Source organism: Melitaea cinxia, chromosome 1 (genome assembly GCF_905220565.1).
Source record: "Melitaea cinxia chromosome 1, ilMelCinx1.1, whole genome shotgun sequence".
Classification (NCBI taxonomy): Eukaryota; Metazoa; Arthropoda; class Insecta; order Lepidoptera; family Nymphalidae; genus Melitaea; species Melitaea cinxia.
Window position 1 is genome coordinate 17296812 of NC_059394.1, and position 23405 is coordinate 17320216.

Here is a 23405-nt window from a genome sequence, read left to right on the forward strand (position 1 = left end):
TATATTCATAATTTGGGCCCTTGCGTGGAATTCTTACCGCTCGTAACTCCCAGCGCCGATTGAACCGCACCCCTGAAATGTAGGTAAATCTGCTCCTGATAGTTTATTTTTATTTTTGAAAATGTGGGGATTTCTAAATAAAAGATTCAAAAATGCTTTACACTAAGAAGTTTATTTTCACAAGCACTATATAGTGCGCTTACATCTGATACGAAAAACCGCCATTACATAAATAAAATCCATCAAGGATATTTGCAATATGTTAGCGAATTCTCCAATTTCTTAATCGGCGATCTTACTTCGCCGTAAAGGGTCACATCAACCCACGTAACTATCCGTATTCTAAACATTAGTCAAGAACAACTGTGCTTGTTCTTGAATTTTTCTTATTTTCTTCAAATCCTTTGAAGACATCTGATTATTTTTGCTTATCAGGCCAATACTCATATGAATTTGTTTCATAAGTTCACTTCTCGTCTTTCTCAGAACAATGTCATTAGTCTGAGAATTTAACAATCTCTGATGATAGAAAATAAGCTTATTCCTAGTAATCTGTGCCGCATGTCTTTGAGGGATATACGAATTATTCTCATAGTTTTCATACTGCATTCCAGTATTAACATTCTTTTGATATTGGATTGCATTTAAAGACTTTTTCTTATTTAGTTTAGGACTCGCTTTAAAAGACTTGTACTCATAATTTTTTTTCTTTAACACTGGTCTCTGATTGCTGTTGTAATATTTACCTAGGAGATCCGTGTAATCGTCTCTAGGTATAGCAGCAAATATACAATGGTAGTGTTCTCCAATCTCTTTGCGCAGAGTAGTTGGTATGTTTTTCTGTCTAAAATTGGTCAACTTCTCTTGCAATGAATACAATTCACTCATATGTTTCGATCCATCTGCTAGGCCAGCTTGACCTAATAATACCATATTTAGTTTTCGCAGCATACCATTAATATTGTCCTTATTATTTGAAAGCTGCTTCGGACTGACAACTTTTTGATTCAATAACTGTTGATGACGATTTTGGAGATACCTCAACTCTTTATACATAGCCTTAGGATCACCTAAGTCTTTTTTTAAAGAATCAAAAGCTTTGCTCAGCTTTCGCAAAACATTGTTTCTATTCTTGGGTATATTGCTTAAAGCACTTTGATAATTTATCAAATCCAGTGTGACATCGGCGTCGCTTTCGGATACGAGACGTTCTTGTCTCGGGTGTTTTAAATTGATCCAGTCTCGGAGTTCAGATTGAAAAGCCTCCTGGTTACCGATACTTCCCTTAATGCTCAAAAAGAATATAATGTTATCATTTTCTAGAGTCACTTTGTTTTTCTTAAGAGTTTCATTCAACCACATCCTACCATCCTCCATCTTAAGTTTGTCCACAATTTCTTTTGTTACGTAAACTCTAGCTGAGGTAATAACTTCACTTGTGTCTGATACTTCATTGTCTTGAATGATTTGTCCTTGTTTGTCACAATTATCAGACGAAATGGGTATGAAATCGAGAGCTTTTTCTGTAGTTATATTTTCTGAAGATTTCTTAGGATTTTTAGCTGGTTCAGGTTCATTGTTGGTCGTGGGTGGTTGATCTTTACTCTGAGAATTTTTTCTTTGCAAATGATTGCTTGATGGACTTTTCGTCCTTTGGGGTGATTCATTATCATTAGGTATACCGAGTATACCGAGATTCTTCTTTTTATTCTGATGGTCATGAGTAATTGGTGACTTTGACTGCCGTTTAAGTTGCTCATTACGAGATGTATGGTTGGTTGAAGATGTGGAATCTTGTCTATTTTTACGTTTGCTGTTTTGTTGGTCATTAGAATCTAAATACTGATTATCTCGTATATGTGAGTAAACAGGTTTATACAGTGCGACATATGGAGAATTAATAGGCAGTCCCGAGAAAGGCAGAGTAAGGCGACATGTATGAATTAAATGACCCCGACGCGTGCAGCCACTACAGAACAATTGGTAATGCTTTTTAAATTGCCGGTTCTCCTCTAGTGGCGTATCCAAAGTGATCTGAAAATACACAAATTTGATAAAATAAAGCTGTATCACACTATATTCTTCTTCTTTAAAGACTATGGCTCCATCAGCTTTACGCTGATGATTTTGCCAATGACGTGCTGAAAGTGTATTGAAGTCCGGAGACAGGATCCGTTTTTGACATTAAATAGTGGGTTAAGCCGCTTAAGCTGCGGTTAGTTGAAAATATTTAACATGATTATTTTATTTTATTTTTTGGTAAATTATAATCTGATGTCATTAATTCTAATAAACTTAGCTAAGACAGCACAAAAAGAAGATGGCACTAAAGTTAGAAGAAAACAAACATTAACCGGCCGCGGAATGTTTTTGGGAAGCATATCATATAGTGATAGTTAATTTCAGACAATTAAAAAACAAATGATCGAGAGATCCTTTTTCCAAGCCACATTCACATAAGGAACTGTCACGAATGCACAGTTTAGCTAAGAATACAGGTGCGCTGGAGAAACCCAATCGTATACGGATAATTATCGACGTAGTTATTTTACCTAGGTCGAAGTATTTAAAAAACCATGGCTTGATAGGAATACACGGCTGGATATTGCCATAATATTTACATGTAACTAGTCTTGAAGATTGTCTTGATAATCTATCCCAAGATTTCTCGAGGCATTGCTTAGCCAAACTTTTAAAGTCTCGGGAAAAGTATTTATTATTTTTATCGCAACCCAGGCGAATGGCGCCTTTTGCACATATGTCTGCCATCTCATTACCTGCTATACCACTGTGACTCGGTATCCAGGCAAGCGCTACTTCAATATTCGATTGGTGACATTTGAACAGTGTCTCTTTTATCTTTAGAGTAATGGGAAGATTATTTTTAGCATGAAATGGACTTTTCAATAAATCCTGGAGGCAGCTTCGAGAGTCAGTGAATACTACAGATTTATTAAGACCATGTGATTCAATATACAAGACAGCTTCCAAAATAGCAATACATTCACCTGAGAAAGTGGAGGAGAGAGGAGGCAGTTTGTAATTAATAAAGATAATATTGTATTTAGGAATCTAGACAGCAGAACCAACGTTTAACTCGGGGTTAATTTTAGATAAGTCAGTGAAGAAATGCAACCATTCCGACCAGTCCGAATCGATTATTCTATTAAACTCAAGTGCAGCGCCAGGTGATTCTTTAGTAACTCCTAGGTTCAAGATAATTCTAGGGTGATATATCAAGGAATCGCAGCTATACGTGAATAGAGGATTTTTGTTAAACTGATATATACCATGACACTTTGAAGAAAGAAAAGACTAAGAAAAGATTTAGTAAGGGGATGTTTATCTTTATAGATCCAGAAATTTGAATTATTAATAAGCCGATTGAGATCATGGAGTTTATCAATTAAAGGGTGACAAGAGTTTTGTATGGCATTAATAAGGAACCTGTCACATAAGAACTGTCTGCGTAGATGTAAAGGAGTATCAACCAATTCCACTTGAAGGGCATTAGTAGGAGACATTTTCATTGCTCCAGCTATAATTCGTAGGCATTTCGTAATCTAGTCCAATATGAGAGAGCAACTTTATTACATGATTCCAAAACGAAACTTGCGTAGTCAAAATGACTACGTATAATCGCATTGTACAACAATTTCTGCGAATAAGGGTGAGATCCCCATCTAACGCCCGAGAGAGATCTCAGAATATTAATATTTTTTTCACATTTGTTAGAAATATAATTTAGATATTGAACGCCTGACATATTGGAGTCCAGTATCACTCCCAAAAATTTTACGCATTCTGAATGGCAATAGGTTGATTATTGATGTGAAGAAACACGCTATCTGGAACAGAGCGTTTTCAAGTGAAAAGGATGCCAGAACGTTTTGGGACAGACAAGGTAAGACCATGATCCGTTAACCAATTATTTAAGTAGTGCAGGGCAGAATTAAGATTAGAAGTGGCCTCGGAAAATGATGAAGAACAAGAGTAAAGAGCAATGTCATCAGCATATTGTAGAATATTGCAAAAACAGAGAACCAATTTGTCAAGTTCGTAAGTATACAAGTTGTACAAAAGGGGGCTCAGAACGGAGCCCTGAGGAAGCCCTTTTCAGACTATTCGTTTTAGAAGTATATCACACTCTCAACAAATAGTAATACTTACGGTATTATGGTATCGACGCCATATATCAGGACAGTGGCTAGCTGGATGACCGTTTTGTCCACATTCAGCACATTTAATGTAACCCCAATTTGAGCAATTAGCACACATTGTGGAATACATATGGTTTGGAGATCCACACTGTGAGAAATAATTATACAATTGAAAAAAAAAGCTATGAATACTAAAAATAACTTTAATACACTTAGACAATTTTTATTATAGGTAAGGATATGTTATGCGTATAAGCAATTTACAAGAAATGTGTATCAATTATTTATAGGGTGAAGATAAACAGGACAATTTATATAAAAGAGTATGTGACAGTACAATTTCTGATAGTGGACAACGTTTTACTCAACTGAGTTTATGAACAGCCTTATATTTAAAAGTACTTTAATTTTAACTTACATTGACACATATTTTTTTGGGACAGCGAGGCTCATAGTGGCCTGTCGAGCCACACATGTAACAAATCGGTGGCTTCATGCGACATGTGTCATCACGGTGACCAACACGATTACAATAATTGCATCTGTAAATAAAACAAATTAAGTTTAATTAAAACTTTAAATATTTCATTTTTCTGTATCAAATAATTCAATTCTGGCAATTTATATGCTGGTTGCATGTTACATTATGTAAGAGTTATAAATTCCTTGAAAAGAGTAAGAATTTTTTAAAAACATTTGAATTTACTTACGTGACTTTGCGTTTCGATGATGATGGCATTCTATCTTTAGGGTCAATAACCCATAAACTTTTGTCTCCTAAAATTAAAACATACTCATGAACGTATTGATATGAATATTAACAAAAATCAATAGATAATACAAATTTCATATTACAATTACTCAACAAACAATTAATGAAAAATGTAATTAAATTAAATAACACTATTCAATTCATTTATTGTTTTAATTTATAGCTTTACAACTACTCTCTAAACTTAATTGCTTATACATATAATAGGAATATTAGAATTACTGAGCGTAAGTTGCTATATATATTTACATAGGTGGGAAATTACAAAAAAAAACTACCCTCAAAACATACATTAATTCATCATTAAAACATAATTTACATAGGTCAAATAAGAAAGTATGCAATAATTAAGGGTTCTATAAAACAAATTGACTTTACAAACAAGCAAATAACAATAGGTCTTAAATTTATAATAACAGCAGATAATTAAAAGCAGTGAGCAAATTTATAACTAAATTTATACTTACTGGACATATTCTTTTGTATTTCCCGATGATTGAACTCTTCTCCTCCCCAGCTTTCATTATAAAACTTTTCCATTTCTGCCCTGAGAGTAGTGAGAGAGTACCGTCGACGTTTGCAAGTCTTATTACCTTTCAAGTTATCAAAGTCAAGATCAGCATTCAATATGGCTGGTATTTTAGTTGATCCACACTTTGATACATCACTTTGAGGGATTACGTTTTCTTCACTATAGTGTTCTACTTCGGTAAACCCAGATACATTTGCCATAACTATGTTTTCATCTATGGTGATATTGTCTGGTTCCGTAAGATCAACGATAACATTTTTGTTTAAAGCTTCATAAGTACTCTTTTTATGAGATTTTAATGTTTCAGTAAGAGCAATATCTGGTATGCTGGTATCCGAGTTTTCGACATTTTTTGATGATGGATTCACAGATTGCGTCCGATTTTTGTCAGACTGGTTTGAGTCTGATTCATAAACATCAGTACTTGGCAAACACTTAGCTGTAACTGTATAGGGACTCTGAGTTTTATTGTTTTCGACTATTGAGTGATTGCTGTCTGAATCATAGACGTCAGCACTTGGAACACTTTTCTCAGAAACTCGGTAGGATTTAGTTCTTTGCCTCTTATTTTTGGCTTTGCTTTTTGGTGTTGCGAAACATTCTTCCACTGAATTAACAGTAGATTTGTTAAGTGTGGGAGTTGACAATGGGGTAGACGTAGCCTCTTTGCTCTTCTTTTTCTTTTTTTTCTTTGAAGGTGTTTGATCTAAGAGATCGGAGCCATGAAGACTGAAATCGAAACTTTGATTGTTAGGATGTTTAGAAGAAATATTTAGTGCTATACAATCACCTCTGATAAATTCATCAGAAACTGATGAAACCACAGACGGGACAGGACTGGATGATACATCTCTGTCACCAGGTTTGTCTTGTACAGGTTTAGTTTCATTCTTTTTATTAGAATTGTCTGTGGACACAGCACAAACATCATCATCATCCGAACTATCAATTGTAATAGTTGGTTTTGGAGGCAAGGCAATTTCAACGACTTCATCTTCATCGCTTGTTTCTAGCTCCACAACGCGGTTTACGTCGTCATTCTCGAGTATTTCTATGGTTTTCTTAACGTTATGAGAAACTGGTTGTTGAAAAAATGACAAATCGACAGTAGAATTTGTCGGGCTCTTTTTCTCATCTTTTGCCTTCGACTGATTGTTTTCAATCACATCTTTGTTGTTGACGGGCTCTTTCGGGATATTTATCTTCTGGTAGATGGAGTTTTGGTCACCACTAGTACGCCAGTACCGTCGTACGGTACTGCGAGGTGCATTTTGGAGAACATCAATTTCTTTTTGATTGCTGCTTACGTTTGCCTGAGTTTCGTCGACATAATGTATCATAGCATACATCCGTTCCTCCAATTCATTTTCGCTAAGCTCCTGAAATCAAACATTATTACAAAACAAAATCCATGCGTTGCCCACTGGATATTGTGAAATGTGACAAAACAAAAATATGTAACCTATCTACCTACCTCCTCCATGTTTATATCGGAAATTTAGGTCTAATAAAATATAACAGGAAATCAACATAATCGAAAGATGTATTAAAAGCAATTTTCAAACTGCTGCGGCCATTACAAATAACGAAAAAAGGATTTGTATTTATTTTGGTTTATGGACACGTCTGACACTACATTTCGAGTCCGAAAACTGACGCCACAGATTATTATTACGTTTAGAATGATCGAACATTTGATTCAGCGACAGATGTAAACGTTTTGTTATTTGTAATTAGGTAATAGGATAATTTTATAATGTAATTACAAAATAAAAAATTAGGTGATGTGAAAAAACAGTTAGATAATTATACTAACATTTATTCTTCAATAAGTCAATTATTAAAGAATATCTAGTATGCAATGAAATTCTAATTAATTAATTTATTTAACAATTTATGTACACTAGGATAGCAAAAGGAAATAGCTCTTATAAACAATGCTGGTACAAAGGCACTACTTATCCCATTATGGAATCTCTTTTATTTATTTATTTATTTCATATGATACACCAGCGATATACTGTACAGTCATTAATAATTAATTTTACACTGTTTTCTAGTACGAGTACAGGTGTACATAACATTAGGTAAAATTTGTTCGGTTAAAACAATGAATCAATCAGCAAGCACACAAGAATAAATAAAACATTAACAATTTATATATACCCTCTAAAACTTGTCGAGAAAATAAATATCCTGTTTGGTATTCACCGTCCTTAAAAAAATGTATAAAAGAAAAGTATAAATATTATAAAAAGTTTAAAAACTATGGTAACCTTTCGGACTTTCTCACTTATCTTAATTATATATCATGTGTTGAAAAATCAATTAAAGACAACCCTAAATATTTTTGGACGTTTGTAAAATCACGATATAAATCACATAACATGCCGAATATCATGAAATACGGCAGCATGGTTGCAACAGATGGGACTTCTATTGCTAATCTTTTTTCAGAGTTTTTTTATTCAACTTTTATTCAACCCTCTTCCTCATCGGGATATACAAATCAAGCCCTAGACAGTAATACCCCGGCATTAACTAACGTTTCAAGTGTTTATATTAACATAAATGAAGTTTCTAAGCTTCTTTTATCATTGGACATTAATAAGTCAGCTGGTCCCGACTATTTGCCTCCTATTTTCTTTATTAAATGCACCGGATCTATCTCTAAGCCTATTCATTTATTATTCGTAAAATCTATGTCAGAAAATAATATTCCATCCATATGGAAGTCAGCTTTTATAACACCAATACACAAAAAAGGATCAAAATCCGATGTTTCAAATTATAGACCAGTCTCAAAATTATGCATTGTAGCTAAAGTATTCGAAAAAATAGTATATAAACAATTATATTCTTCACTTAAAAACTCTTTCTCCGATTCCCAACATGGTTTTCTGAAAGAACGGTCAACTGTATCTAACCTTATCTTGTTAAACGAATTTATAATTAGTGGTATGATGAGGGGAGGGCAAGTGGATGTTATTTATACGGATTACAGCAAATGTTTTGATAGAATACATCATCCTACCCTCATCCGTAAACTCGAAAATATTGGAATTTGTGGTGACTTACTTAGGTGGTTTGAGTCCTATATTTCTAACAGATCCCAGGCTGTAGTTATCAACAACTACATATCTAGTTGGGTTGTTGTTCCTAGTGGTGTGCCCCAGGGTTCCCTCTTAGGTCCACTGCTGTTTCTGATCTTTGTAAATGATACTGGATCATGCTTCCGACACTCTAAATTGCTATGTTTCGCTGACGACATGAAGATTTACAAGACAATCGCAACCAGATTCGACGTAGTCGACCTTCAGTCGGATTTATTACGTCTGAGCAATTATTGCGAATTAAATAAATTGGACCTTAATCCATCTAAGTGTTCATTTTTGTCATTCTGTCGTCAGTCAGCCCACATTCCATCAGAATATCGACTAAAGGGTCAGAATTTACAGAGACTTACGAAAGTGCGGGATCTTGGGGTGATCCACGATTCGAAGCTTCTCTTCGATGAGCATATTGATGAAATTATTAAGAAAGCCTCGAAAGCACTGGGATTCATCATGCGAACTTCAGAAAATTTTAAGGACATTAAAACTATTAAGATTTTGTACTGCACGTTTGTTAGGAGTATCTAAGAATATGGATCAGAGATCTGGAATCCCCGCTATAAAAAGTACACAAATAGAATCGAGCAACTACAAATGAAATTTGTTAAGTTTTTGTGTTATCGTCTATAGCTACCGTACTTCTCTACTATTTACCTTAATCAATGTGCACGATTCCACTTGCTTCCTTTATACAAACGTCGTGAAATTGCTGACATTATTTTTTTAATAAAACTTATTACTAATAAAATTAACTCTCCGGAATTACTTTCTAAAATTAACTTCATTGTACCATTGAAATCAGTACGGCATTATACACCTATTCAACTACCTCTGGTATCCACAAACTACTGTCAAAATGCTTTCCTGTGGCGCGCGAGTAAAGGCTTAAATAATCTGCGAGCGAGCGATTTTCATGTATTCAGTTCGGGTGTGGTGGTGGCGAGGCGATTATTGAATCAGAATTTCTTTGCATTGTTTAGTTGATATATGTATATGTAATGTTTAAAAAAGGTTATGTAATAATATCTTGACGTGCAACTACTCTGTCCGCATGATATGTTTACTTAAGTACTAGTTCTTATACGTGAAGACCTTTCATTAGCCAAATGTTGTTTAGTTCAATTTGCTATATGTTGTTATTTGTGCTGTTGGTTTTCCGAGCATTAAATAAATAAATAAATAAATAAATTTCATTGCTTAGATTAATTACACAAAACTATAATAATAATAAATAGCAAATAGTTAATTAAAAATTCTTGCATTACAAAATTTATAAATAAGAAAATAATAATTATTCATAATTTATTTATACAGATTGTCATTAATTAGAGAGATACGTATTGATCAATGATAGAAATAAATTATTACGATTACAAGTCAACTATATATGCAAATATAATTTTTTCTTAAAACTGAACAAAATTTCATGAAAAATCTCAGTGTCAGGGTCAGTTTAATTATTATAAGTCTTAATTATTCTAGGACCTGGGTGACCGAGCTTAGCTCGGTATTTTTAGTAAATTGTGTTTTTTGAAAATCATATTTAAATACGAATTACATATTGATAAAATATGAATAATATTTTTCGATTTTTTTTTTATAGAAAAAAAAGAAAAAAAAAACGATAATCGATCTGGAAAACTGGAGGATTCGAACCATGATCTTTTCGGCCGAGCGCGATCGGCCGATTTCCCCTGAGCTATTACAACTTTATTGACAAATGCGAAATTTACTTTCTTATTCTAACGATATTGTAGCCATTTTTTCATTGCCTTAAAACAGGGATAAAACGACATTTTCTAAAAATGAATCCTAGCTAGGTTTATTTATCTCCCCCGTAATCCCCTGCATACTAAATTTCATGAAAATCGTTGGAGCCGTTTCCGAGATTCAGATTATATAGATATATATATACAAGAATTGCTCGTTTAATAGTATAAGATTAATTGGGGAGAATTGGCCTAGATTAGTCTTGGAGAAATTTGGAATGAAGGTTTTTTGTTTTTTGATTTGTCTAGGTATACGTTGCGGGACATTGATGCCTATCTGATGCAGCACGTCAGGGGAATCCAAGTTATTACGAACAATTTTAAACAGCGTTATGAAATCAGTTACATGTCTTCGCTTTTCGAGGGAATGTAATTTAAAATGTAACAAGCGGGCATCGTAGTCGGCTCTGTAAGGACCTGTATAGTCTTTGAAGGCCAGATACCTAGTAAAAGAGCGCTGCACCAGCTCTATCCTGATGACATGCGCTCCGTAGTGCGGGTTCCATGCCGAGACTGTGTACTCAAGAATGCTACGTACTAGTGCATTATAGATCCTGTTGATGCAGTCAGCTCTTTTAAAATTTCCAGGCCTTGCTGACGGTATCCCGATCGACGATCCCCCGTTTTAACCCCAAAAGGCAGTTGATGTTTAAGATACATTATTTGGACACCTTCTCACCATCTATAGAGTATACGTTTTCAATTTCAAGACTCTTACTTCAAAAACATAGGACTTTCATACAAACTTCCCACCCTCGTTTTACCCCCTTAGGGGTCGAGTTTCGTAAAATCCGTTCTTAGTGGATGCCTACGTCTTATAAGGAGCCTACCTGCCAAATTTCAAGTTTGTAGGTGTTATAGTTTCGGAGATTGCGTGATGAGTGAAGACCTTTCGCTTTTATATATATAGAATATAGAATAATAATAATATTCTTTATTTCACACCATTAAAAGATACAAACAAAAGTAGTACAATTAGAGGAAGATGTACAAAAACGGTCTTATCGCTAAAAGAGCGATTTCTTCCAGACAACCTTTGGGTATAGAACAGCGCATAGAAAAGCGGTTAGGAAGTGTACAAATAATTGATAGAATATAGATAGATTAAATAATTGTAAATATAGTCTATTCATCATTATCATCATTACAGCCTATCACAGTCCACTTGAATGAAATTAAACTATCCAATTATCTATATTACAGAAAAACTTCTATTATACAATGTTTTCAAGTATTATTACGAAGTGATTATTTTAATTTTTAATGCTTGTCTAAAAATATTTTTTAGACAAAAATTCTACCAGGACAAGTTTTATAGGCAGTTTATGCTTCCATGTTCCATAAAGAATTATGTAACGAATACTATTAAAAAAAAATATCGATCTATTATAGTCAGAAATAAATGATGTACTAGTGTATAAAAATAACATTTTATAACTTTTAAAATAAAGGAGCAATTTCAAAGAGTGTTTTAATTGCTGTTAATTATTTTATAAAATATATTTAGCAAGTTTCTTCTTAAATCTAAACAAAAAAAAAGATTAGCAGTAAAAGGGGGCGGCAAACTTTATTGACCCGGCACAGAGTACATTGAATATACAGGTATGACCCGGGACGCTGAATCTTAAAATACGCCGCTGCTTGTGTTGTATTTGTTTTCGGATTTCATTCTGTATGGAGATTGGAGGGTGAGGAGTTGACTTTAATCTTTTAGTTATTTAATTGTTCTAAATTAATAGTACTCCTTTCGTTAGATATCTCTCCAAATAACTAGTTTATAGGAAGGGAAATGAACCTCAAACACTTAAATTTATCATTTATTTAATTCATAAACTATTAACATAATCAGTTATAAACTTATAAAGTAGTAAAATTAATATATATGTATATGTATATATACTTTAATTCGAAGTATATTACAATCATGTGACCATTTTCAACCATCTTCCGAGGAATACGCTTACTTTGTTCGCTGCGTTTCTGAAAGACAGTAGAACAGTTTTAATTTAGTTCCTATTTAATTATTTTTATTACATAATATACAAGTCTTATACCTAAGAAACACGATTTATGTTAATGATTAGGTTTACATTATTATAACGTATTACTTCTATAATAATAATGTCTAAATGCACATATATTAAAAAAATAGACCGTTAAACAATTTTGCTTAGGTACATATATTAAAGTTATTACACAATAATTGCCCTAACTGGTACTTGGTTACCTAATAGAGAAGCTTGGATTAGGTTCTGTAGAAGGAAGGAGCTTGGCAAGGATTACATCAACCGCAAGTTCAGTGGTGTTGCATCGATCGATCCATATGGGTTCGCAGTGATAACTGTAAAAGAAAACTATTTTAGATGATTTGTAATGTTTTAAAAGATATGTGGCATGTGCCATTGATATGTGGAAGATTTATTTATTGGACGAAAGAGAAACGCAAACATCGTGAGGAATCCTGCAAGACTTTATATATACATATAACACGTTCTGAAATAGGTCATGCGATATTTTGATTTGATTATATTTAATTCTTGTTTGTTTTATAATTTTTTCTGTGCTGTGTACCATCCCTTATAAATAAATAAATAAATATCATTTCTATTATATACAATATGATACAATTTTGAATTGATCAAAGGAAAATTATAGGTAATCTCGATAATAGAAGAGTAATCTTTTATCCAGTAGGTCAATTTACAGGCAATCTTTTAGGTCATTTCACAAAAAAAGAATAAAAAAACTCTAAATTCTCAGTATTTATCACGTTCACTTGACAGTGTAATGTTAAAATCAGGGCCTTTGTGACGCAGCGACGTGCATACGACGCCCTTGTGTAACGTGTGTAATGTTTACTTACACCTTGGCGGCGTGCTGTAAACTCGCGCGTACAACCGCGTCGAAGGCGATCGTTGCGTGCCCGTACGCGCCGCTGACGTCACCCACGCTCACCCATGCGATACTACCGCCCTTCCTCACGGCTTGGGACAGTGACTCTAATAACTTATCGAAAAATCCTTAGATGTCAATAGCTTATTTACAAACAAACAAATAAAGAGAACTAGTTGTGTCCCCCGGTTTTACCCACATTAATTTGAGGGGAAAAAAGATACTATATTATTATGTAGCCTGCCTTGCCTTCCTCGGGAAATGGACTATCAAACAAAAAATACTTTTTCAATTCGAACCAGTAGTTCCTAAGATTAGCGCGTTTAAACAAACAAACAAACAAACTTTTCATTTCTCTAATATTAGTGTGATTTATTAAATGGTTATACCTATATGGAGGTATCGTCACGGATATTGCGCGTACACGTTAGCGCGTACAGTGAGATTCGCTTTCCGCATCGTGCAGGGGTCGTAAACAGAAAATGGTTTTGTTCAGTATAAAAAAATAATAAAATGTAAGAATTTAGAACTCATTAAATATCTATATCCTTAAAATTGCGAATGCTATTAGCATTTCATGCCATTCATCCATAAAAAAAGAGTCAATAAAATAATGGATTTTAATGGATATACTATAATAGGTACTAAGTGCTATAATAATAAGTGCAAAAGTTTTAGACGCTCCTGGGGCAATAGTAGGGACCAACCACGTTATGCGCAGGAGTGAAAATATTGGCTTGAAATCATTACAGCCTATACAGTCCACTGCTGGACATAGGCCTCCACAAGTTTACGCCAAAAATAACGTGAACTCATGTGTTTTGCCCATAGTCACCACGTTGGGCAGGCGGGTTGGTGACCGCAGTACTGGCTTTGTCGCACCAAAGACGCCGCTGCCCGTCTTCGGCCTGTGTATTTCAAAGCCAGCAGTTGGATGGTTATCCCGCCATCGGTCGGCTTCTTAAGTTCCAAGATGGTTGTGGAACCTTGTTATCCCTTAGTCGCCTCTTACGACACCCACGGGAAGAGAGGGGGTGGCTAAATTCTTTAGTGCCGTAGCCACACAGCACATGGCTTGAAATGCGACTGATCAATTATTGTATGACAATATGATTGCCTCGCCCCTTTAATTTTATCACCAAAGAGAGCCAAACTTTGTTTCTGCACAAGTTAAAGGTCCGCGCTCAATATCAGTGCCAGCAGCTACAACATACTTGTATAAAATGTCTATAAAAACAAACCAATGGAATTGTTCACAGTAGATATTCCTAACGTTATAAAAATCAGGCGGTTGCGGGTTCGATCCCCGCACATGACAAACATTTGTATTGGCCATACAGGTGTTTGCCGTGGCCTGAGTGTTTGTGCAGTCCTAGTGGGTCTGCCCACCGTGCTTCGGAGAGCACGTTAAGCCGTCGGTCCCGGTTGCTATCATATACGCCTGATAGCGATCGTTACTCATATTAGGTAATATATCCGCCGACCCGCATTGGAGCAGCGTGGTGGATTAAGCTCTGATCCTTCTCCTACATGGGGAAAGAGGCCTATGCCCGGTAGTGGGATATTACAGGCTGAAGCGAACAAAAATCACAAAATCTTATTTTAAATATTTTAACTATATTTTAATTAATATATCTAATAAACCTAATTAACATACTTAATAAGATAAGTATCTTTCTAAATATTTTTACCCTTAAACTTCTGCATGGAGAAAGAAGCCTATAGTCTATAGCCTAGCAGTGTTATGTTGCAGGCTGAATTGTGATTGTTATCGAAACTTAATATTGTGTTATATACATAATTATGTAACTTTCAATATCTTTTTATTCGAAATTGTTAAATGAGTGATATGGCACGAATGTGCGAAGGATGTAAGTTGTGCAATTTGTGTAAAATAGTTTTATATCTAAAGCTCCATAAGCCTTCCGTTTTCTGCCTATCATTATAGATAAACAGTTCCAATGCTCTAAGGATTTACGTCAAGAAATTACGCTAGTTTACTTATCGGCTCTATTTAAATATGGGGTCAGTTAGAGATTACTTGTGCCAGCTGTTTCTGATTTGAAGAACGACGAAAACTTTATTCAGTCAACTCTGTCAAAAGCCATTAAGCCATACGATGAATTTTTGTATTATCTTTACGATAGATTTTTGCCCTTACTTATTTCATACTTTCAATAACTTTTACAAAATAATTAAAACACGTAAAAAAACACGAGTGTGCTTTAGATCACACGACTGAAGTAATAGTTTGAAACGTAACTCTCTTTCTTTCTATCTTTACTAACTTATACTCCCTCTCAACTACCGTTCGCCTCGCCCGATCACTCTTTTCGTAACGATCTCGTCACGCATTCACCAGTTTATTCCCAAGTCAAGCGTGCATAAAGAAGCTTTACTTCAAATACCTCAATTACTAAAATCTAATTAAAGGGCTATAAATAAAAATTAAATACTTATCATTCTAGCATATTCTCAAAAGTTCTACACTTACATTTAAATTTTCGTATACATCCTGAGAAACCAAAGTCATAAGTCCATCCAATCCCGTCGTTGACTCAGCACCAATGACAACTAACGAATCCACTTTTTCCGTTCCCGCTGTTTCAGTGACGACGCAGCCATGAGCTTCTAGCCTCCGTTTGAGTTCACGACCTAAAGAGGTTGTTACATTTGACACCTGTAATTAGTTGAACTGTCATTACGAGCACTAAATAAGGAAAACAGGAAAGATACGTTACTGTAATTTCATGTTCTTATTGTAAAGTGTATTTTCGAAAGAAAAATTATTGGAAAAATATCTTATATACATTTTTCATAGGATTTAATTAGATGAAACATTTACTTATTTTACGGTAACTTTTAATAAAATTAACAAAAGCTTTGTAATAAAAATATAGGTAATTTTAGCGTGGTGGTGAAAGTGACTCATCTTAAAATTATAAAATTAGGGACTAAGTCGTAAAGGACTTAGAAAGAGACTAGACTACTGGACTAGACTACTAGATTAGACTAGTAAAGGACTCTTGACTTTATTACAAAACTAAAACTGAACCATAGATATTTTGCGGTAATATTCTCGTCGTGTTTTGATTGTCTGACTTTCAAATTATTAAATTATGTGTTTTTAATAACTTAGCATTTTCTCAGTGAGTGACTTTCTAAAGGAAAAAGCGTTTTCTCAGTTGAACTGACTACTCGATACTACAGGGTTGAAGACCAAAATTATTAGCCTAATAATATTTTTAGCTTAAATATGTTAAAGAAGATAAATACAGAATCCGGAATAAATTTAAACTTAGAAAAAAAAAATTCGAACTAAATCAAAAAAGTTTTAAATTTTTTTTTGATACCAACTATCATTAAATTAGTTGGTTTATGATTTACTTACTAATACAGAGTTTACAGTTCTATGTCTTCTTTGTTTGGTAAGTCTCCGTCTAGCCGTGTAAGCAATTAGAGCAGAGGTAGCCACCACAAGCGATCCTCCTTCAAGAGTGGCCAGCAAGCGCCAAGCGAGACCGGCACCCGCTTCTACTGCTTCTGACATTTTATCTGGAAACCATTGCTACATTAGATTTCTAGGCGTCAAGAATCTTAAGGGCTTTGCTTTTTATATGTGATAAAAATTTTCAGATAATGAAGAACAAGATTTTAGTAAATAAAAAATAAAATTCTCTCTCCCTCTTCTAGCTCAATCTCTCTTCTCCTCCAAAAAACATCTTAAAATACACTATTTGTCACTATAAACACGTTATTATCGTCTTTATCGTCATTGTATGATATATTTATTTTACATAGGTACGTAAGTATTATGTATATAGTATGTTTATTATTATATATTATGTATTATCTATGTGTAATTTGTCGAAATATATTCTAATTCGCACACCAATTATTTATTCACTTCCTAACTGCAGTTTCTATTTCGTGTTCTATACCCAAAGGTTGTCTGGAGGAGATCGCTCTTTCAGCGATAACACCGCATTTGTACATCTTTAATTTTATGTTATTATTTTGTTGTTTCTTTTAATGGTATACAGTAAAAAGTATTATTTTATTGAAGTTCCTGCTGTACTCGTAACTAACAAAAGATTGACTGTACAAAATTTTTCCGAAAGTCTACGTACAAATCGATAAAGAATAATTAAGCTTTTAGTTGCTAAAATATAAATGATGAGATGTACTTAGTCTTGTTGTGTTTAGTCACCAAAGTAGTGATTTTTAGACTGTAATCCAATAGTTCTAATTATGTACCATTAAACTATTACCGGTTAAACTATTACCTATCTTAAGTTTCTCTCGAACGACATGGGGTATCAACATAGAAGTTATTCAATTATAAATTTATAATCATTTTTGTAAGTAAATGCTTTACACTACGGTATGATGACAACACTATATGTATATGTCTGAGCTAAGAAACAACGCAAAAGAATTACAAACGCCCAGACAACAAACGTAAGTATGGATTATACAAATATTTCTCATGTGTTATAATCGAGATCATGGTCATCAGTGTCAGTCATTTGCAGTAATTACTACGCCGTCGCATCGGTCGCCGTAGACAAAAAAAAACCTCTATTTCTCAAACCAATAAAATTAAATCCGCGATAAATCATTTTTAACCGACTTCCAAAAAAGGAGGAGGTTCTCAATTCGACATTATTATTATTATTTTTTTTTAATTTATGTATGTTACATCAGAACTTTTGACCGTGTGGACCGATTTCGACAATTTTTTTTTAATCGAAAGGTGGTGTGTGTCAATTGGTCCCATTTAAATTTATTTGAGATCTAACAATTACTTTTCGAATTATATCTAATAATGCGTAAAAGTAAAAACTTGAGGTTTTTTCGTCGACCTACGTTGTATTATACCGCATAACTTTGTACTGGATGTACCGATTTTGATAATTCTTTTTTTGTTGGAAAGTAGATATCCCTAGTTTAGTGCTTTGATAAGAAAACCAGGATCTTATGATGGTATCCCAGAGAAATCGAGGGAAGCTCTTGAAAATCCGCAATAACTTTTTACTGGGTGTACCGATTTTGATAATTCTTTTTTTGTTGGAAAGAAGATATCTTTAGCTTAGTACCATGATAAGGAAACCAGGATCTGATGATGGAATCCCAGTGAAATCGAGAGAAACTCTTGAAAATCCGCAATAACCTTTTACCGGGTGTACCGATTTTAATAATTTTTAATTTAATCGAAAACCGATGTTTGTGATGTGGTCACATATAAATTTTATTGAGATCTGATAACTACTTTTTGAGTAATCTTTGATAACGCGTAGTTACTTGACTATTTTTTCGTCGATCTACGTTTATTACTCGTCGATGTAATTGAAGTCGGTTTTTTTAGTTTGCGAGCAAACACAATTATAAAAAATACAGTCGAATTGAGAACCTCCTCCTTTTTTGGAAGTCGGTTAAAAATAGCTTTATTCAAATAGGCTCCAAGAGCACTTTCGAATCGTCATTTTACAAATTAAAACTTTAAAAACAAATTATTATTTTTGTAAAAGTGAAGCTACCATATATATCACTATCAGGTATTTATGATAGAAACCGAGACCGACAGCTTAACATGCTCTCCGAGGCACCGACAAGGAAATACATCCAAACAAAAAACAAATATTTGTACAAATACAAATATTCATCCCGAGCGGGAATCAAACCAGTAAACCGTTGGTATTTTAAGCGTCTACGCGCACCACTACACATGTACGAGTGTTAATACATATTTAATATATACGAGTAATATACAAATATTATTCATCACTTTAGCATAAAACTGAGGTAGGGCACAGCAGGAATTTCCTGCTCAAATTATGGAGCAGCCCGACTGGCGTAGTACCTCGACCTTACAGAAGATCACAGCTAAATAATACTGTTTTCAAGCAGTATTGTGTTCCTGTTGGTGAGTAAGGTGACCAGAGCTCCTGGCGGGGATTGGGGATTGGGTCGGCAACGCGCTTGCGATGCTTCTGGTGTTGCAGCCGTCTATAAGCTACGGTAATCGCTTACCATCAGGTGAGCCGTACGCTTGTTTGTCGACCTAGTTGTATAAAAAAAAAAAAACATTAGAAGTCCTAAATTTCGATTATAGTATAGTACCCTGCAACCACATCTATATTTCTACAAAGAAATAAATTTGGAGTGTCTGTTTGTAATATCAAAAGAACCGCTTTTTACTAAATACCAAAATAACATTTTTTACAATTTGTGTCTGTCTGTCTGTCTGTTTGTCTGTTTGTTTTGGCTAACCTCTGAAGCGGATGGACCGATTTTGACGGGACTTTCATTGGCAGATAGCTGATGTAATAAGGAGTAACTTAGACGTAAATTTCAGGCGGACGAAGTCGCGGGCACCGCTAGTAATCAATTAAATTTAACGAAATAATTTATTCTTCTATTCTCATTAAGTGCGGCGGAACAATTAATGCCAATAATCATTTTTAATTTACACGCTTTCTAGCATAGAGATTCTTTGAAAAAAATGAGACAAACTTTTCAGCTTTATGATATTGATAAACATTAGATTTTAACGTAACATACTATACCTTATGTTTGAAATGAATACAGGTCTTACTTTAATTTAATATCGTAAATCGCTAACTTTATTGAAGTCGTAAGCAAATAAATTAAACCTCTGCATTCAATTTATGCAATATGTCATATTATGCGGTTACACACTATGTTATAGATTGATGTATGTATATATTGTGCAAGTTTTTACATTATACTGTACTTAGATAGTAAATAAATTAGTTAAGATACCATTTCAATTTATTTCAGTCAGGATCAATGTAGGTTGGCGGGATTCCGGAAGTCGCGCGATTCCGCCATAAGCGCGACGAAGCGACAACCCAGCGGGTTTTGGTCGGTGCGAGTCCTGTATAACCCGCAGTTCTTCCGAGCAGTGGTGTATCCATAAGGGATTTACAATAGGTCGACAAAAAAAAAGGATCAATGTAGATAGAATTAAGATACAATCAAAAGAATATTTCAGTTAAACTAGATTTTTTTCTTTCGTGGCATGTAATCTATACTAATATTAAAAAGCTGAAGAGTTTGTTTTGTACGCGCTAATCAGGAACTATTGTTACAAATGGTATAATTATTTATGTGCTGGATAGTCCATTTACCGAAGAAAGCTACAGGCTACGTAATATTTTAGTATATTGTTTACTCAAATTAACGCGAATAAAACATTCATTCATTGGCAGATCTTGTAAATAATGTGCGGTTGCGTACCTGTCAGGCCGTTTATGAACGACTAATAAAGGTGGTCCTTGCGATGTGTTTGTGTAATGCGTTGATATCGACATATTATCGATAAATAATCTTTTCTTTTTATGAATATGACAGGCTGTTTTTTATCTGCAGTGGAAATAAAATGTTTCGATTATTGTTGTGGAGTAAAACTATTCATTATTAAATAAATATTTTTACTTTAGATTTAATATGAACTATTTCAGGTCCATGTACAAATTTCCTTTCTTAGTGTATAATAAAGTATATCAATTTTAATGTAATGTATTGTTCAAAATTAAGTATTAATTTAATCAAATAAATTAATATTTTTCCTTTTGTAGATTGCGTAAATTAATAAGATATCTAGTTAAATGTTATTTTGTTTATATACATCTATACAAATAAATACAATTGGAGTGTCTGTTTGTAATATTAAAATAACCGCTTTTTACTAAATGAATATGGATGTATACACAGTACATATACCAAAATTATTATTTTTTAAAATTTTTGTTTTTCTGTCTGTTTCCGTCGAAATACTGCATAATTTAGACTAAAAACTCATTTTATTTTTTGTAAATATGGGAGCTACAACATAGTATTGTTCTTTAAACACTTATCATCGCTCCGGTGTAGTTGTGTTTGCACCGGCGATTTGCGGGTTCAATTATCGCTTGTAATGGATGTTTGCATATGTACAAATATTTGATTCCGGTTTGGATGTCTGTCCTTGTGGGATTCCCCACCGTGCTTCGAGGAACTCTTGCCATGGTTTACTCATTATTCATTGTAGGCTGAACCGTTATAATTATTATCTATTTTTATGGTCATGTTTACGAATAGTATAATGACTAGATTTAAATAAATGTCTTATTTTCTCACACAGTTGTAATTTTGCTACTACAATGTTGGTATTAAATATCTCTAATAACCAATTAGACATCTTGCGCGAGTTAGTAATGCGATTTAATGAAAGGGCAATAAGTAAGCCTTTCAAGGTTCATGTCTTTGTACAGTTGGTCTTAAAAAAAAAAAAACATAATAATATAAAACGATTTCGTCAGACATCACTTAGAGCGTAACGTATACGCAACTTAAGTTGTTTTTTTTTTGTTTACTACTAAGGTCGCGCCTAAACTAAATTACAGCAGAGTAAATATTGTGTTGGATTACTTTTATTGTACCGTTACTTAAATGATTAGCAAACGCTTTTGTAATGTTGTATTCATGGTATTCGATTTCTTATTATTTTTTAATATTTAATACATATTCATATAAATAGTAAAAAAACGGTCAAGTGCGAGTCGGACTCGCACACTGAGGGTTCCGTACAAACAAAATTATTAAAAATATTTTTATCATATGATGTAACTAAAAATTTATACTTTTCGCAATTTTTCCTTTATCTGCGCTGTAAGAAGTTGCCTCGTACCAAATTTTAAGATTCTAAGTTCACAGGAAATACGGAGAAGTACCTTGTAGGTTGTAATTTCCTTGCGAGTGTCGAAAATTTGGAGTATAAATTGCTGTATCTTTTGATTGCGTTGGCTTAGAAGTTTGATTTTATGACAGCTCTACGGGACAGTAGACTTGAGTATTTGATATGAATTTCAGCTTGATACCTCCAGAAAAAGGGTCTTGACAGACAGACGGACAATAAAGTGATCATACAAGGGTTGCGTTTTTCTTTTTGAGGTACGGAACCCTTAAAATGGATATAAAATATGGTTGGTCCTTAAAAAGGGTGTAAGATTGTTCATTTTGGTAGGAAGTGCTGTTAAAAAATAGAGTGGAAGATTGCCAAAACCAAAGGCCAATTTTAAAGTTGTCGGTTTGATTTTGATGAAAAGATTGTCAATTTGAATGTCCGATCATTAGTGACAATCTGTTATTATATCGTGTGTAATAGATGTGTGGTGTCGGCCGAGTAGAATAGCAGCACCCACTTTTTTCCCGTGGGGGTCGTAAAAGGCGACCGAGGGATAAACCTGGCTCAAAATCATCAGGGTCCTGGAGAAGGAAAAGTTCATTTGAAACCCGGAATGGGGTCTGCGTCAAGCATTCGTGGCCTAACTCTAAAATGCGAAAGATTCATGCAGCCGAACTGGCTCCACACGTATCGACTCGTCGTTCCTGTGGGTCTAACCAGTGAAGTCGAGAGGGTGGCTCAGAGCTTAGGCAACTCTGCGTTTTCCTGAAGAGTGTCCTAGGCGACACAGTGTCTGTCTAACACTGTCTAAATCGTCTGCAATAGACGGACTAGGGCCAATGATGATGATGCTGACGATGAAAGCTTAAAGCGGTCTACGGGATGGATAAAAGACTTGTTGAATTTTGCCAAATTCTTCGACCTCACTGAGTGTTAATACTTTGAAGGAATTGATATTTAATAATATACCTACCCACGGTGCGAAAATGCCAACCCTGCGGTCACCAACCCGCCTGCCCAGCGTGGTGATTATGGGCAACACACATGAGTTCAAGCCATTTTTGGTGCAAACTTGTGGAGGCCTATGTCCAGCAGTGGACTGCGATAGACTGAAATGAATATACACTCTAGATTCTCTAGATTTAGAATATGTTATTTGCTTATCTACATTTAAATATCTCTAAAATTTAACATAAAACGACTTTTTTTTATTACAAAGGTACATAACTCATCTGATACCATGTTTCGTCATATTTTTAGTTTCATAATTGCCATTTTTCAAATGATTTCAGTGCTCCATTTTAATTATTAGGTTTGACGCCTTTATAATTTACTAAATAAATTGAAGGTTAAGGTAACGTAAACGTTAATCGTAATTAAATCTAATATATGAATAGATGCATATGCTATTAATCATTTTCTATACCTCAATCACACTTTTACTTTGTACAAATCGATACAATTCTTATATAAAG

At 34.1% G+C, this 23405-nt stretch overlaps 3 protein-coding genes across 5 annotated transcripts in view; 1 reads left to right on the forward strand and 2 right to left on the reverse strand.

Annotated features, from left to right (window-relative positions):
* LOC123658013 (low molecular weight phosphotyrosine protein phosphatase-like) overlaps positions 1-23405 on the forward strand; it is a 479256-nt gene that overhangs the window by 361392 nt on the left and 94459 nt on the right. The gene's annotated exons all lie outside the window — the stretch shown is intronic.
* Positions 154-7147, reverse strand: LOC123657874. The gene is made up of 6 exons (XM_045593374.1): positions 6939-7147; positions 5400-6843; positions 4871-4937; positions 4579-4702; positions 4171-4308; positions 154-2034 (listed from the first exon to the last, which is right to left on the reverse strand). The coding sequence occupies exons 1-6, from the start codon at positions 6945-6947 to the stop codon at positions 343-345; spliced, it is 3474 nt and encodes a 1157-aa protein (XP_045449330.1). The 5' UTR covers positions 6948-7147; the 3' UTR covers positions 154-342.
* Positions 12151-16805, reverse strand: LOC123657975. The gene is made up of 5 exons (XM_045593456.1): positions 16630-16805; positions 15733-15918; positions 13210-13352; positions 12574-12687; positions 12151-12326 (listed from the first exon to the last, which is right to left on the reverse strand). Exons 1-5 carry the CDS (start codon positions 16786-16788, stop codon positions 12269-12271), a joined length of 660 nt encoding a protein of 219 aa, XP_045449412.1. The 5' UTR covers positions 16789-16805; the 3' UTR covers positions 12151-12268.